We start from the raw sequence: 17,018 nt of genomic DNA, 5'->3' as shown, positions 1-17,018 counted from the left end.
CAGAATCTCATGTTTCTAATCCCAAGTTTATCTTTAGAACTTTGTATTAAAAATATAAATAACTCCCATTAAGTTTATGTGAGTCCACAAACATGAACCTATTTACATTTCGTGAAGGCAATGTTAGAAAGTCCTCACTGAGGGATCCTGGCCCATGGCACCCAAGTGCCTGCTTGGGTGCTAGCAGGTTGGCTCGCTGTCCTGATGGGCTGTGTGCTTCTCCACGGAAAAGGGAGACTCCGTGACAACATCCCAGCACTTTGGATGCACTCCCATGTCCTGGGCCCAGGTGACAGGAGGTTCCATCCCTCTGGAAGGTCTCAACCAAGACAGTCAGGAGCCGCAGTGGCAGTGGGCTCATCTCTGGCCCCTCCCAGCAGGTTCAGACTGTCCTCATCGGATGCTTCCCCATCATCCTCAACTCCCGGCAGGTCCAGGGGACGTTTCACACCCTGCTGCTTGGAGATGGCCAGAGCATACCGCAGGTTGTAGCGGTTCCAGTCACAGCTGTGGGTACAGGGCATCACGTCAGTACAGGCATCAGGTCCACTCCACCAGCACCCCGGCCCACCTGCTCCACAGGATCCTCTGCCCTCCCTGCCCAGATCTGGGTTCTGCCCAAACGAATGGCCTCCCTGCCAGGCCCTCGCACTGGTCATTTAGAAAGTCAATTGGTCACATCACACATTCCTGACACCAACAGCTCCCAGGAAGATAGCAAACCGACTCAGTGAAGAATCACCGGGGCAACGGGCTGGCTAGCAGGGTCCTCCCCCAGACCCATAAGCTGGAGCACAGTAGCAAATCAGCAATAAGCTACCAGATGAGGAATGGCACCCTAAAGCCCCAGCCTTCCTGCAGGGAAGCCTTGATGCCAAGGAAGCAGAGGCATTTGGAGGAAGGACTTGTTCTAGACTGAGCCCCATTATAAAGACGGGGGACAGCTCAAGGATAGAACACCACTGGGACCAGACTCGAGCGTTGGCCCAGGGACCCAGACAGGGCAGGGAACAGACCTGTCACCAGCCCAGATGGGCACCAAAGAGAAGCAGACATCCTGTCAGGGCAAGCTGGGAGATGCAGTCAGGTTGTCTAAGCAGAAGGGGTGGCCTTGCAGAGTACCTTCAGTGTCCAGGTACTGTCCAAGCCCCTTAGATACACTCTCATCATCAACACCAGGCACCCTGTTACCAGCCAGCTCCTACTGCTCATGCAGGAGACATGGAAATCCAGAACAGACAACCCTGTCCTAGGACTGTGACAAATGCCCTGAGGTTGGAGGTTCAAGCTGCACCTCAGGCACACCCCTTCTCTGGCTCAGCTCCTTTAGCACCAGCTGCACCAAAGCTGTGCTTCAAACCCAGCATGGGTGGCACACTCTCCAACCCTGGAACCTTCTGTGCCCAGGTCAGGTGGTGCAGGGAGCAGTCCCAGGCACAGAACCCACGACAAGAGCTCGAACCCCACCCTACCGCCAGCCCCGCACGTACAGCTTTGCCAGATCATCCAGGTGCCGCTGGAGGCTCTTCTGAAGGAACTGGACGGCAGGCAGCAGCCGCCCTGCACTGGAAAGGAGACACCCTCAGAGTGCAGTGGTTACTGGGGGGCAACACCAGGCCCAGTGCATGCTGCTCCTGAACACAAAGCTCCCCATCACCACCAGGATCAGCTGGCCATGTGAAAGGTCACACCAACAGCAGGGAAGCCCAACATACCTGGGCTTCAGCTTCTGTCCATGGGACATGAGCAACTTCTGTGTCCATATGAGGTAGAATTCAAGGTGACGAGACACTTCAAATGAGGAAGCTAAAAACTCAAGTGCCTTTTCTACATACAGCTCAGGAAGAGAAGCACTCACAACTTCAACTGCAAAAGAAAAGCTATGCTTATTCTGTGACGAACCAAAGTAGCAAAGAGAGCAACACCTCGGACCCCTGAGCTTCCACCTGACCAGGCCCCTACTCACTGTCTTCCCGCGGCACAGCCTCCAGGACTTCTTGTACCAGCTTCTTCTCATTGAGCCGGAAGGCCATAAGGATGGCCCGAGTGAACTCCTGCTGGTGCAGGGCCTCCCGTACCCGCCCAGGGGTGATGCTGGTGTCCAGCTCATATGGGTCGAAGAGCATCTGGGCATCCAGGGAGAAGATGAGGAGCCCTTCTGTGCTGGTGGCTGCCCAGCAGCGCCCTGGGGGATGAAGAGTGAAAGAGATTTCTCAATCTTTAAAAGAAAGGCAAGATGTTAAATACATGCTCACGGTCCAAACACCGAAGTGCAGGAGGGCACTGGGACATCTTCTTTTTGCCACCCTGCCCCTGGGGAAGGAACTGCCTGGGTCACCCTGGTGGACGGAACGCCAGGCCTACTGCCTGCACACGTGAGCAAGGACACACGTGCCTGTTCCCTCTGCTTGTACCAGGAGCCTGTAAACTTTTCAGTACGAGAGAAGCCAAATGGTCCCTGCTGTAGCTGCACAGTGCCTGGGACACGATCACAAGTGATTTGTCTCAGGAAAACCTGAGCTACAAAACTAGGGTGCTGGCCGGGTGGTGGTGCATGCTGGTCATGCCAGCGACTGTGGAGACTGAAGCAGGAGGATCGTTGATTTCAAAGCCAGCCTCAGAAACTTAGCAAGGCACTTAGCAATTCAGTGAGACCCTGTCTCTAAATAAAATATAAAACCATACTAGAAATGTGGCTCAGATTAAGCACCCTGAGTTCAATCCCATTACCAAAAAAAAAAAAAAAAAACCCTAGGTGGCTGGGCAGAAGTGGCCCTGGGGTCCTCTGGTTCACAGGATGCAAGGCTCATGAGTGGTTCTGCACCTGGCTTTTTTGCTTCATCCATTTTGGAAAGCGCTGGCTGATGATCCTCACCTTGCTCTGCCCAAGGGGACCACGTGTTCCTGAAAGGCCCAGATGGACCCTCCTGCACGCCTGAGTGTGCTTAATAGGTCTGAGGAGGCCACCTCCCAGGATGGCCCTGAGCCACCACATATCAAAGCTGAATGTGCCTGGGGCAGGAGCTCTCAATAGCTGTCCCTTCTCAGGGACAAGGAGACCATATGGCAGCAGGGTTCATCACCACATTCCCACTTGTAAGGGACAGAGTGCAGTGCAGAGCCTGAGGGCAGCTCTGACTGACCTTGTCCCTGGGAACACAGGTCATGACACATTGGGACCAACAACCCTTCACTCAGGGCTCACCAGTGGGAGAGAAGCACAGTGAAGTCACTCTGATTTCAGGTTTAAAGTGGCGAGAACTCATGTCACCTGGGAAGAAAAGAACAACTGCAGTTACTGGGGAGCAAGTACATTCAGATTGCTCCCCAGTAATCAGAAGATGCACAGGAACCCCTGATCCACCCTGTACCCCCACAGGACACAGTGGCATAGCTGCGTGCAGTAACTCACAGGACAGTCTTTTGTGCCCGGCAGGGATGATGGCACCAGCACACCCCCCCCCCCAACCAGCAAGACACCAAGATGCAGTAACCGCTGACTCCGTAAACTGCAGCCCCAACCAAGAGAGCAGAAACACTGCCACAAAGAAGACCAGGTGACAGGCAAGACACAGAAGGGGACTCTGCTCACCTTTCTTCACACCTGGCAACGGAATAGCAACCCCGTCCTCTTCCCCGGCATCTTGGTCAATGAGCGCCAGGTTGCCAAACTCCGTCATCTTTCTTCGATTCAGAAATTCCTAGAACAGCAAGAGCCATGAACACCTTCTCCTCATCTCCCTCTCTTGCTTGTGTGCCAAGCAGACAAACCGCCCACAGTGGACGAGCCTCTAGCCATGAGTGGAATGGAGACCAGACCACAAGTGGGCCCTGAGAACACAGGCCAAGGCCAAGGGGCGCTGTTCCTGGTCCCCAGTCTTCCTTCAGGGCTGGCTGCACAAGGCGCAGGTGGAGGCCACTGGAGCCGAGTGTAGGAGTCCCACTCACCCTTGCACACTGGACACCACTGCCACCATTACAGGGACAGGCCCTCGCCCACAGCGGACATCTGCTTGCACATGAGGGCAGCTGCTCCCCGAGGGAAATGTGGACACTTTCTCAGGAGCAGGAGGGTGGCTTCTGGTACCACAGAAGGCCCTCAACTCTGCCCAGAGGCCTCGGTTCTCCTCAGTCCACACCCTGCACTCCTGAGAGACCAGGGCACGAGGAGCGACTTGGACCACAGTCTGAGGTGTGCAGAGGGCAGGCACCTGTGGGCAGTGGAGGAAGAGCCCTCCCACACTGCAACCAGACGGATGGCCCAGGTGCAGGCAGTCCACCAGCACCTTCCACCCCCACTCCTTCCCTTATAGGGCTTAGTGTATGGCCCAAGCCAGTGCACTGGGCACTCCAGCCCTGGCCACCCGCTCAGGTGGGGTCAAACTCTAAAAGTGGGGAAAGTGTCAGGCCCTGGCAGGTACTGCAGGCATGTGGCTCAGGAACCGCTCAGCCAGTCACAGCTGTATGTTGGTGCTGACCTCACAGCTTGGCTGGGGCCCAGGTTGTCAGAAGCACCTATGTCAGGGCCCACACAACTGCTCACCTCCATGGCGTCCAGAGAGAGGTTGCAGGAGAGCTCAAACCGCTTCACCAGGATCTGCTCCCGGACGTGGTAAAGGCACACAAACCTGGACATGCCCCCCGCCAGGATACTCTGGCCGTCTGCAGAGTAGCACAGAGTGGTGAAGGCCCTGGGCAGAGAATAAAGGCACTCAGACTCACAGCAGGCCTCTTGACGTGCAGCTCTGAAGAAGTCAGAACCCCACACCAGCGTCCCCAGAGGGGAGCCCTCTTTCCTCTCCAACGCCTCTGAGGCTCCCTGCCTGACCTTACATAAGACTCTCACACCCAGGGCCTCCAACAGTGTGTGCACCCACTCTGTCAGGAGAGAACCAGATACATCTGCCAGGAGGCAGAACAGGACCACATGGCTAAAACCAGGTCCATATTGGCACATATAGTCACCCGCCCACCTCCAGCTCTCCCACAGCCCCTTGGTAGGTCTGCAAAAAGCAACAGCTATGCCCTGGGTGCCAAAAACAGGGAACAATGGCCTTGGGACAGCAAGGGTTTTTGAGATACGACACCAAAAGAACAAGGGACAGCAGAAAAAAAAAAAAAAACTGGATGCCACCCAAATTTGTGACACCACCACAGAAAGTAAAACAACTCAGAAGAGAAGGTATCTGCAAATCCCCACCCGCAGAGGCTTCATGCCCAACAGGAAGAACCACCACAGCTCAGTAGACACCCGTGAGTACGCACCAAGGTCCTACCCCTCCTCCATGGAGGGCAGAGCCAGCAAGTGCACCACCTCTGCTGGGCAGAGGAATACCGGCTCTGGACACCGATGCACCCGAGAAGACTGGCTCTATCTAAGGAAAGGACGTTGGTGAAAACACAGGGAAAAGGGACCTGGTGCGTAACTGGTGGGAATGTAAAACAGGGCAGCCACTGCAGAAACAGCCTGGTGGTTCCCCACCAACACAGAACCAGGCCCGGCGGATGCCTGCCAAGCACCTGGAAGGCAGCTGGTGTACAGAGGCTGGGTCTGCTCTTGTGCAGGGCAGCTTTGGGCCTTTTTGTTTTAAACACCAGGCTGATGACATCATTGGAGAGAGGGAAGTTTGGAGTTGGTTCAGACTTTGGGCTGTGCACATTCACATTCAGCAAATCAAGACGGCCTCCCCAACCCCTTTCTCCTGCAGTGGCACTCTCAAGAACTAAGAATTACACCAGAAAGAAAGTGGCTGTAGGGCTGGGTGTGGTGGTGCAGGCCTGTAATCCCAGCGGCTTGGGAGGCTGAGTCAGGAGGATCACGAGTTCAAAGCCAGCCTCAGCAACAGTGACATGCTAAGCAACTCTGTGAGACCCTGTCTCTAAATAAAATACAATATAGGGCTGGGAGTGTGGCTCAGTGGTTGTCTCTGAGTTCAATCCTTGGTACCCCCCCCCACCCACAAAAAAGTGGCTGTAGGAACTTGGTCCCAGGGTCCTGGTTGGGGGAAGGCCTCAGAAACCACCAGTCCCTACAGGCTGACAAGCCAACAGGAACGTGTGAAGCAGCTCTGGCCTGTGCCCTGCTGGCACTCACTTGCCCTTGGCCAAGTGCTTGGCCGTAATCTTGTCCAGCTCCTTCCTGCCTGTCTTGAGGTCATGTCTGCCTTCGATGGAACCCGTCTGTATTGCGTTCTCAGGGTCCCAGAAGGTGATCTGTGAGTTTAGCGTGGCCACAGCTAGCTCTGCACCATCAGGCCGAAAAGTCACAGCTAGAGCTAAAGAGAAACAAGCCTCAGGCTCTGAGAAATAGACACCCAGCTTGGCAGACAGGCCATGCTCCACACCCCAGAAGACCCACAGCCCCTCTAGTGCACAGGAAGCTCCCCCCCAAGGGAGGTGCCAACGCCAACAGGCAAGGGAACTGCACACCCTAGCTGGGAACAAGCTGGAGGGGACAGGGAGACCCCCAGGACCCTGGATCAGGTTGGACTGTCCAGAGGTGAGGCTGGCAGCTGAGTCACAGAAAGACCACTCAGGGGTAAATGGACAGGCCAAGTGCAGAGAGGACATGTAGCGAGGGCTGCAGTTGCTGAGCCTGGACTAGGGGTGGAGGGTGAAGCAGGGCCTAAGGCCTGATTCAGGAAAAATGAGGGGTAGTCAGGCACCCCCACAGCGGGCTCAATCCCAGGCGCATCAGCAGTGCACCAGCCACTGACTGGTCAAGCACAGCGGCAACTCTAGAAAGCAGGGGGAGCAGCTGCTCCTGGGAGCCCTGTGCGCAGCAGACTGGGAGCCCCGCTGAACCTCCCAGCCCCAGGGTCGTGATGCTAGAAGCACTGCCTCCCAGTGTTGGATAAGCACCGTCAGCCTCCGGGCTGCCCTGCACTGCGGGGTCTGGGCTATTCTTCTCACCTGCTAGGCTCATGTCACACACACAACCAAGAGCCAGGCAGACAAAGGGATGAGATGAGACCAGAGCTAGACCAGAGCAAGACACACTTTGGCCCCTGGTCACTGTCTGCCAACCCCAGCTGCAGCTCACCATCCGACGTGAGGGTCAGCGTCTCCTTGGTTCTCCAGCTGTCAAACATGTCCCACAGGCGCACCGTCTTGTCCCAGGAAGCACTGGCCAGGATGGACTTCATTGGATTAAAACACAGACCACTGATGGGCCCCTCGTGGCCAGACAAAACCTACAGAGGCACAGAGGCGTGAGAAGGGCTGACACAGTGCTCCAAGAGCTCCACACCACACCTGAGAGGGAGGCCAGCTCCACCCCTGCCCTCTGCCAGGCCTGCAGGAGAAGGCCCCACGTCCCCAGCCAGCATGCCAGTGTTCTGGGGGCCAGACCAGGGTGGCCCCTTCCCCATCAGGGCATGGTCCCTGACTGATCCTGACCCCAGGTCAGCTGGGGCTGGACTGCCCTGATCATAGGCACTGCACACACAGGCACTTACGTCAAGGAGCCTGCCCGTCTGCATGGACCACACAAAGATCTCAAAGGAGTCCTGGGCCCCGGCAGAGATGATCTCCCCACTTGAGTCGACGGCCACACAGGAGAACTGGGTGGGGCGCGGAGATGTGAAGGTGCGGAAGTTCCGGTACCTGTGGGGAAAAGAGCCCCAGGCTGGCATTACAGGCCAGTGTCAGACACCCTCGCCTGTACGTGGGCAGCCACACCCACGGCAGAGGCCATCACCTGTGGAGGTCGAAGGCGCGCACGGTGCCGTCCAGGGAAGAGGTCACGATGACAAAGCCGGTGGCAGTAAATGCCACACCAGTGACCCCACTGGAGTGTTCCGTGAAAGTGATGAAGCAAAAGCCACTGAGGGTGTTCCATACCTTGACCTGCAGCGGGACCAAGGGACAGTGTGAGCACAGCCAGCCACCTGCCTCCAGGTGAGCGAAGCCTGAGGCAGAGAAGCAAGCACCTGGCCACCTCAGACCCAGCTGGGGCAGAAATGGGGACACAGGGATACCCCAGCCCTCGCCATTCAAATTCCTGTACATGTCCCCCATCTTCAGAAGCCAGCAGGAGCCACCCACAGCTCTGCATGGATGAAGGCCCACCCAGCTGCCTGCTTCCAGTGCTGGCCAATGCCCACCTTGCCGTCGTCCCCACCAGTGACGATATACTGCCCGTCCGGGGAGTAGGCCAGAGATACCATGCTGTTGAAGTGGCCTTGCTGCTTCAGCACATAGGACTCGCTCTGCCATTCCCATACCAGCAGCTGGCCAAGGCCTGTGGGTACAGGACCACAAGTCCCTGACTGATCCTGACCCCAGGTCAGCTGGGGCTGGACTGCCCTGTTCATAGGCACTGCACACAGCACAGACCCGAGGACCAGGGCAGAGAGCAGCCCCTGCCTGGCAGGTGGCTGGAGTGCAGGCCACTAGCCACGACTGCAGACCGAGAGACTGAGGCCAAGAGGCCATTCAAGGAGCTGTGGGCAGGACCACAAGTCAGACAAGAAACCCCAGGCCCCAGACTGGAGAGGAGCAATCACCCTGGAAATCACTCTCCTGGCCACGTAAGCCCCCGACACCGAGGGGCCTCAATGGTCCTCTGGCAGACTTTTCTAGGACATTCGATCTCTACAGCTCGGCATGGAAACAAACCTGAGCAGCCAAAGGCAATCCAGTCCCCAGAGCTGTTGATGGCAACTGAAGTGATCCTCTGATCTGAGATGCTGAGCAGAAAAGGGCAAGAAGAGATGAGCAGAGGAGTGCCCGTCGACCCAGGGCCACCCCTCTCCCTGCAGCATCCTCAACCGCACTCACTTGTGGAACTAGTATTTTAATTTTTTTCTGTTTCAAAGATGAAGAACAGAAGAGAAAAACCAAGGATAAAGAATAAAAACCCCACCTCTGAGACCAAAATCCAGGGCCACAACACAGGCTACAGGCTGGTGGGAGCCACCCCGGGGACTATAGCAGGCTCCCTGATGGCCCCCCAGCAATCACTAAGCCCCGGGGCAGGTGCATGAAAGCCCAGTGAGCAGAGGATTCACCTCAGTGAGTGGATGAGGTTGAATTCTGGGAGCTCATGCAGATGGAAGATTCCAGAAGCAAAACCTGTGACCAAGAGGCGAATCTTCTTGTGATATGCTGCAGCTGTCACGCTGTTGAAGTCTCCTTCTTTATTGAAGAAGTACCTGGATTGATAGGTGGAGTACTGTAGAAGGAGGACCACGGACCTAGCTGACAGATCACCCTGCTCACCTCAGATGGCCACACCCCGGCTGCACCCGGACACCGGCTCACTCAGCTATGTTCTGAGCTCAGGACCAAGACACCTCTGATTGTGTGGATATGAACTGTCCCTCAAAAGCTCCAGCCAAGGCAGGGATATTCACTACTGCACTGCGAGAGCAGTGACCTAACCAGCCCGCCCCAGTCTGAATGGCTGACTGGGTGCTAATCGTGCAGCAGGAGAGGGTGGTATGTCTGGAGGAGGGGTCCCTGGAAGGGTGCCTGTTCTTCCCTGCAGCCTTGGCCCCACTCTGCTTCCTGACCTAGCCAGCAGCTGAGCAGCTCTGCTCTGCTGGGCCCTTCCACCGTGACGCTGCTGCCTCACCATGGACCCACAACAATGGAGTTAGCCATCTATGGACTAAGACCTCTGAGATCATGAACCAAAAACACACTTCTCCTCCTGGAGGTGACCCTTGACAGGTATTTTGGTCACAACAACACAAAAGTAAACAATGCCTCTTAGATGGTCTCCCCTCCTGCCCCTTGCCAAAGAGGGTAGGGTGTTCACAGGGAACATCACCTACAGGGAGGCAGGGGGTAGGTGCCCATCACTTTCTGCCCATATAACCAAGGTGACCCTGATGACACCTCTGGCTCTCTGTGATCTAACCCGTTCCTGGCTCCACATAGGCACAGCACAGCTGTCCTCACCTTTCCCTCTTAAGGTGACTGATGCCAAAAGGGCCATCCCCCGCACTCTACACTGTGACTGCAGTCCCTCCAGTGAGTGACCCTCACTGGACAGTGCCTTGCAGCTCCTCCTTCCTGGGGTCTCCTTCAGTCCTCACCCAACTCCTCACTCCAGCTGCACTGTTCTGAGACTCCCACGGGCACCCAAAATCCAGCCAGACCTGCTCCCCCATCTCCACCTCCGCCTGCCCACGGCCCAGCACGCTCCCTCCTGTCACATCCTAAATTCCCTCCAAGGCCAGTCTAGTCCAGCTGTCCCAGCCCCAAGGTCCTGCCCTTGTCCCTCCCCAAGGTCCACTCCCCTTCAAGCCAGGGAACCTCCCAGAACAGAACTGAACATGGACACCCCCACCCCATGGCCTAGCATGAGGCCACCTGCCATCCCACACAGCCACACTACCACTGTGCATCTCTCATTCTGCCTGCCTCTCAACTAGGAGGGAGCCTCACTAGACAAATAACAGGTCCAGGCCAAAGTAACTGCTGAATGGAGGCATCTAGGCTAGTAAAATCACAACAGGGCAGGTTACAGGTGATGCATGGTCCTCAAGTGCCCACAACCTACCTAGGCCCTGTACCCTGACTCTAGGACAGTTTCTCAGCCACCCAACAGACCTAGTTTGGAGAGGCCATAACCCTAGTCTGTGAGGTCCTGGTCACCCACCTGGGTGGGTGCTGCTAGAGAAAATGAAGTGCGTGGCGCTGCCCAGCCCAGCCGATGCAGGGATGTTCACAACTGTGAGAGTAGTGACCTAACCAACCCACCCCAGTCTGAATGGCTGACTGGGTGGGTGCTAATCATGAAGCAGGAGAGTGTGGTATGCCTGGAAGAGGGGTAGCCCAGAGCTCTAGGGGACAGGAGCCAGAGAACCCACCTTGCACACCCAGCCAACGTCCACCAGTGCGTCCTCCTCGCCTTCGTCTCATACCTCATCACCTCAGCCCAGATCATGCTGAGCGCACTCCGGACCCCTTGACCCCGAGGCAGGGGAAGGCTCACCTGCACTGAGCAGTGCAGGGGCTGGCAAAGCCACAGCACTCTCAGGCACACCCCCCCCCTCTGCCCCAGATCACTAAGGCAGGCCAGGGCTCTAGGTCCTGGGCATAGTCTCAACACCACAGTACTCACGGGGTCTCAAACCCAGATCCAGACAAAGGTCTGTCCTCTGGACCTCCATGTGAAACCCATGTTTACATCTGAGGGTAGGAGACGCCACCACCACACAAGTACCACACCAAGGCTACCACTGCCCTCAAGACCTACTTGGCCAGACGTGAGTACTTCACTTTTCCCTTCTTCTCCTCCTCAGCAGGTGTGGCCTTCCCCCGAATGGTGATCTCTCTTTGTCCTTCCTCCTCCTCCTCCTCCTCCGCCGCCTCTTCTCGCTGCAGCAGATCTGCCTTCCAGCCTGTGGGGGCTTTCAGCCTCAGGCCCTCTGGGGGTGTGTCACACTGCCACACACACAGGGCTCCATCCTGGCTGAGTGAGTACAGCTGCAAGGGAAGCACATGGCTGGGCCTGAGCCAACCAACCTGAGCCAGGCCAGCCACAAGCCTCTACACCAAGAACCCCCTCTCCCGCTTAGCTTCTGGGCACAGTTCCACTCAAGGCCCCTCAGAACTGCAACCCTAAAGGTCTTCCCGACAATTAGGACAGCCAAGCAGCAGCTCAGGGAGGAAGGACCTGCAGCCTGCCCCAGGGCATTCCCCCATCACTGCTGGCCTAGGGATCTGGGGCCCAGGGCATACATCCAGGCTGTTGGACTCGAAGAAACAGGCCACAATGGCATCCTTATGTCCCCCCAGTGCGTAGTAGATGAGGTTGTCCCAGCGTTCAGCTCCAAACACCCAGGTGGACATGTCTTTGCTTCCAACCACAAAGCACCTGGAACAAGACCACACAGCTCCTCAGCGTTTGTGACCAAGTGCCACTACCACCACAGCAGTCCATGGCAATGGAGACTCATCTGCCCTCCAACATGAGCTGTGCAGAGACCACCTGATCCCCTGTGAGGGACGGAGAGGTGGCTCGGGTGCCTGTGGGCACAGGAAAGGCATCCCAAAGCAGCCCTGTCTCCTCTCTGGAGCTGTTGCACCCATCATGTGCCTTTCCTGGGAGGCCACCTCCTTACACCCTCCAGGTGCAGCCAAGACTCAATTCCAGTGCACTCTATATATGGCACAAATAGCCGTACGCATAGGACTTAGTGGCCCTCGGTGGAAGGAAGACAGCCACAAGGTACACCTGCCCAAGCCTGACCCACAGTGTGGGAAACCATCCTTACACGTGACTGAGTCACACTCCCTGGCTAGGTGCTGAGGCACTCACTCATAGAAATGTGGAAGAGCTTTCCCCACCCTTCTTGGGTGCGAGGGTCCGTGTCTCGTGCATGGGTGTGTCTTGCTACAGCCCCATGGGTCTAGCTACGCTCACCTGTTCCTTTGTAATATAATCCCTTGCCATGTTTAGGATAGATCTTCCATGGAAGTGCCTTGTGTGTGTCCCCTTCTCTTACTGTGCCCTTGGGGGTGGCCAACCCAGGTGTCAGTCAACCTGCTGACACTGGACATCATGAAGATACTCAGCCCCCTGAAACCTGACCCCTTGCCTCATTTGAATAGCTTCTCAATAAAGGGATCAGCGCCTGCTCTCGCTCTCTTTCTGCGGACCCTTAAAGTCAGAGGAGCCATCACAGCAAACCCAAAGAAAAAGGTATTGTGTCTCTTGTGTGGTTATTTTGTGCAGCCCAGTTAGCCCAGTTTAACTGGAGTGACCCCTGACCAAGTCTTTTAGACTCGAGAACAGAAACCCAGCACCACAGGACACTCAAGCATGCTTGGTGCATTCTCCCACACTGCAAGCCTGTCCTGGGTGCAGAACAAGGTGGTCCTGTGAACAAAAGCCATGCCACCTCTACCAGTTGCCGACCCAATCGAATGCACACTGTCTTTAGGAGGCCAGGAACTCCCTGGTCACCTCTGGAGCAGGAACAGCCGTGGACACAGACTTGCTGTGGCAGGGCCTCAGGCAGTCAGCCTGCACATCATGACACTCACCAACTCCTGGCAGCACAGCTGCCTAGGGTGTGCGGTGACTCAGACTGAAACTTAATTCTCATTTCTCCCCAAGATCCAGATTCTGTTGTCTGATTTCTAGTAATAAAATGTCACATCACCGCAGACCTGACCAGGAGCTAGCCGCCCGGGCCTAATACTGTGGGCCACACCCACACCACACAAGGCTCAGGTGAAGACATTTCAAAATGCAACCCTGGGGGGTGAGAAGGAAGCTGTTTGCTAGAGAGATCAGTCAAAGGCACCTCAGCCCCACCTGGAGTCATCGGTCCAGTCGATGCATGTGGTCTCATCATATGGTCCAAAGTAGGTCTTGTCTAGGACGAATGCGTTGAATTCTCGCTTCTTCCCAGGGGCATGGTACATCTGAGCGAGGTTGCCCTTTGTGATGACAAACTTTCTATAGGAGATAGGGGCACAGACAACACTCAGAACCAATGACAGCCCTGATGCCGCAGAGCCTCAAGACACAGCTTGGCCGTGGGAGGGAACACGAAGAAACAGAACCAAGTGGCATCCTGCAACACAAGCCTTCTGCTTGCAGGACACCAGCAATGCTAGAGGACCTAGAACCCACCTTCCTCTGCCTCACGGCTGCCCCCTCCCTCAGACAGATCAGGGGTTCCTGTGCCCACTGCTGCCGCACGCTGCTCATTTTTTATAGAAATAAGAAAATGCAAAGAAACAACAACAACAAAAAAAACCTAAAAATAATGACAGAGTATGCCTCTAAGTGTCAGAGCTAGGTTCTGGGCTATGTGCCCAGGTGACCGCCTTGAGCCTGAGTGGGAGGAAGTGGGCAGGTGGGCTGGCGATCCAGCCACCCTTACCTGCCATCCGGAGAGAAGGAGACGCTGTGCACAGAGCCCTTGAAGTGGTAGTGGTGCAGCACCGACCTGCAGACCAAGCTGACCAGGAGTGCAGCACCCCCTGCAAGAGGCCAAGTACAAGCCTATAGCTACTTGGGGATCCCCAGACACCACACAAGCCTCATCTGCAAGGTCAAACCATAGCAAGGTCCTGTGCTAACCATGGCCCCTGTGGGACCAGAATTCTGGCCCCAGGGGAGGCCAGAGAGGATGCAGAACCCATCCTTGGTACATGTTTGTCCTAGAGACCCACTGGAGTGTACAGTGGATGTCTTAGCCCCTGGCCTACCCTCAGCGGACCTGGTGTTTGCTTTATGCCACCTTCACACCCTAGTCCTTCCTCCCATCCTCTTACCTTCATCAACAATGATGGCGAGGCGGCCATCTGGGGATAGCCCCACACACTTGATGTTGTACCTAGTGGCCAGGGGTAGTGTGTCAGACTTGTTGCTGAAAGAGACAAAAACCATGTTGTGTAGTGGGTCTGTGTCATCAGACAATGGAGACAGGGCTGGCTTCAGACCAGAAGCCAACCCTCCCCACATGGCCTCGTTTCCATGCCACTGATTCTGCTCAGAGTTCATCTCTCACACTCCCCACAGAGGAAGAAGGAATGGCACTGTCCCTGGAAGAAGCTTGGCAAGACACACTAAAACCCTTAAAAACAGGTTTTGGTTACAATCAACTTTGCCTCTAGACTGATATCCAATTAGATTCTGTACCAGTTCAAAGTCAGGAAACTGGAAACAAGCTGAGTGACCATCAAAGGGTCCCACCACAATAGCCACATGTTGGCACACTGCTCATGTTTTTATAGAAACAAGAAAATGCAAAGAAACAAACAAACAAAAAAATTAGCAATAATGACAGAGTATGCCTCTAAGTGTCAGAGCTGGGTTCTAGTTCTGTTGTTTTATTCTTAGTGAGCATGTTCTCCTAACTCTGGAGAGCCCCCCCTAGATGTTATTTAAACAAAACAGTCCTAACAACACAGCACCCGACCTGTCCCAGAGGTCAGCGACGTCCTTCACCAGTCACTGCCTGCAGGCAAAGCAGGTACCACTGCCATCTCATCTTACAGATGGAGAAACCATGGCCCAGGGTCACCCACTTGGAACAGCCTCAGAAAGAAAAAGATGCCACTCAGACCATTGTGGAGGGTTGGCCCAAGGACTTTCCAACACTTCTGGGAAGGAACTGAGTAATGCCTGTAATCAGATAGAGGGGAACTATGCATGTATTCAGAAGAAACATGTAAACCTGAGCAACCAGAAATGGTTTCCAGCTGCCAAACTGGAACTGGATACCATGGGACTGCCCATCCAACTAGAAGGCAAGGCCACTCGGGAGGCCTCTGAGCAGGGGTCGAGATGGCTTTTGCTCCCCCAACCAACATCTAGCCTTAGAGAACTGAGGCACCTCCACCAATGGGGAGGTACTAACCTTGAGCCATATACCACCTGCCTGTACCTCCATAGGAGAGGCAGGGTCCTTTCCCATGTTACTGACCTGAGTGACACAATTAAAGACAATGTCAGCCTTGTAGACATTAGGGGCTGAGCTAAGACACCAGAATAAAGAACAAGGAACTGGGCAGGCAGTTCCACTACTGACCCTACTAAATCCTTGATCTGTCTCAGGCCACTTAACTAACGGGTGTGCCCCAAAAGGCAGGCGAGAAAGATGCCAGCTGCCTTCACACACAGGTTACCACTGTTATTAATGTCACTTCAGCATACTTACTTCTTAAGGTCAAATATTGTGACTCTATTCCCCACAGGACTGATAACTGAATTTCCATCGCATGTGAAATTTAAGTTTCCACGCCGATAAACTGTACCCAGCAAATTTGAGAACTGAAAGGAAAATAAAGCCTTCTTAACAACAACAACAAAAAATAGTCTCAACTCCCTGAAGGGCAAAGTGAGGGTACTTGACAAGAGATGAAACCGAGGGCCAGGCTGCAGGGTTCCTGCTCATATCGGGGGCATTTCCTGGGCAGGAGCAGAAAAACCAATCCTCAGGACCTCAGGGCTCCCCCAAAAGGGTAAGCCCTCAAGAGCGGCGGCGGCCTCTGCCAGGGGGAGGCGACAGAATTCACATTTCATGAGAATAAAGCTGCAACGTTGGACCAGGGCGAGGAGCATCCAGGGTGCAAGACACCCCCAACAGTGTCACACGCCAGCACGCGCCATACAGGAGATGCTGTCAACCCCGCAGACCTGGACCTCGCGCGCCGTCTAGAGGGGCTCAGCGCACACACAGCGACCCCCAGCGGCTACTAGCAAGGTGGTGGGGGGCTGCTTCAAGGGGCCACCGAGCGGCGGCCTCTGTGGGCAGGAGGGCCATCTGTCGCCGTTCCAGGGCCCTCGGACCCTGTGGGGACGGGCAGGGTTGGGGCCCGACGCCTCGGGGACACACCGCCACGCCTGGTTTGCACTGCTGGGTCCTGCTCCGGCTGCGACTGGCGGCGACACAGGGAGCGCTCGCAGGGCCGGGGACGAGCACAGTGCGACCCCGCCTTCCTCCGCCTCGCGGCCGCCCCCTCCTCAGGCCGACCAGGGGTTCCCGCACCCACCGTCCTGCTCACCCGGTACGCGAACTTCATCGCGGCCACCACACGTGCCGCGCCCCAGTCCGAGCGCCGAGTTCCGGCCTGCGAAGGTGGGTGCACACAATGCACTTCCGGGGCGGAGCCAAGGCCGACTTCCGCCGCGCGCACTTCCGGGGGGCCGTGGGAGGGTTCCGCCACGCGCTGACCTGGCGCCCCGAGGCCGGCGCTCGCCGAGCCTGGCAGCGCAGATGCCGCGGGCGTAAGTGGCAGCCCCTTTGTGGGCAGCCCAGTCCTGGGGACTGGACGCAGCGGCGCCCTACAGAGCCGCAGCGCGGGCTGCCCCCGAGCCGGGAGGGCGAGAGCGCGAGGCACCGCGGCCGGAAGCGGGTTCAGAGAAGCACGGTTGGTCAAACTGCGTGTTTTCCGAGTTTTATTACATTTTAAACGGTTTGACACGGTGGCTGCAGCCTGACAGTGTCGCCGAAGGGTGTGAAGATGGCTTTCCCTGGGAAGCTCGGGCGGACCCCGCCCTGCGGAGCGAGTCCCGCCCTGTCCAGGGGGGCGCCGCGGCCGCA

At 56.1% G+C, this 17,018-nt stretch overlaps 1 protein-coding gene across 1 annotated transcript; it reads right to left on the bottom strand.

Annotated features, from left to right (window-relative positions):
* Positions 1–7: 7 nt before the first annotated feature.
* On the bottom strand, positions 8–16,562 carry Pwp2 (PWP2 small subunit processome component). Its single transcript, XM_026410070.2, has 21 exons — positions 16,480–16,562; positions 15,633–15,745; positions 14,245–14,339; positions 13,851–13,950; positions 13,277–13,420; positions 11,695–11,830; positions 11,210–11,439; positions 9,012–9,155; positions 8,620–8,690; positions 8,106–8,242; positions 7,700–7,848; positions 7,458–7,605; positions 7,043–7,193; positions 6,095–6,275; positions 4,544–4,691; positions 3,593–3,701; positions 3,206–3,271; positions 1,967–2,185; positions 1,716–1,866; positions 1,491–1,565; positions 8–507 (listed from the first exon to the last, which is right to left on the bottom strand). The coding sequence occupies exons 1-21, from the start codon at positions 16,495–16,497 to the stop codon at positions 321–323; spliced, it is 2,772 nt and encodes a 923-aa protein (XP_026265855.2). The 5' UTR covers positions 16,498–16,562; the 3' UTR covers positions 8–320.
* Positions 16,563–17,018: the final 456 nt, after the last annotated feature.

The sequence above is a fragment of the Urocitellus parryii genome, chromosome 2 (assembly GCF_045843805.1).
Source record: "Urocitellus parryii isolate mUroPar1 chromosome 2, mUroPar1.hap1, whole genome shotgun sequence".
In the NCBI taxonomy this organism is placed as follows: domain Eukaryota; kingdom Metazoa; phylum Chordata; class Mammalia; order Rodentia; family Sciuridae; genus Urocitellus; species Urocitellus parryii.
This window is presented reverse-complemented; position numbering and strand designations above follow the sequence as displayed.

Excerpts from the sequence above, each read along its gene's own strand:
- Pwp2 (XM_026410070.2), bottom strand. Across the intron at positions 9,156-11,209 it reads AAGTACTCACGTCTGGCCAA|GTACTTCTTCAATAAAGAAG; the intron begins GTAGGTCTTGAG and ends CTATCAATCCAG. Across the intron at positions 1,867-1,966 it reads GGCTGTGCCGCGGGAAGACA|TTGAAGTTGTGAGTGCTTCT; the intron begins GTGAGTAGGGGC and ends TTTCTTTTGCAG.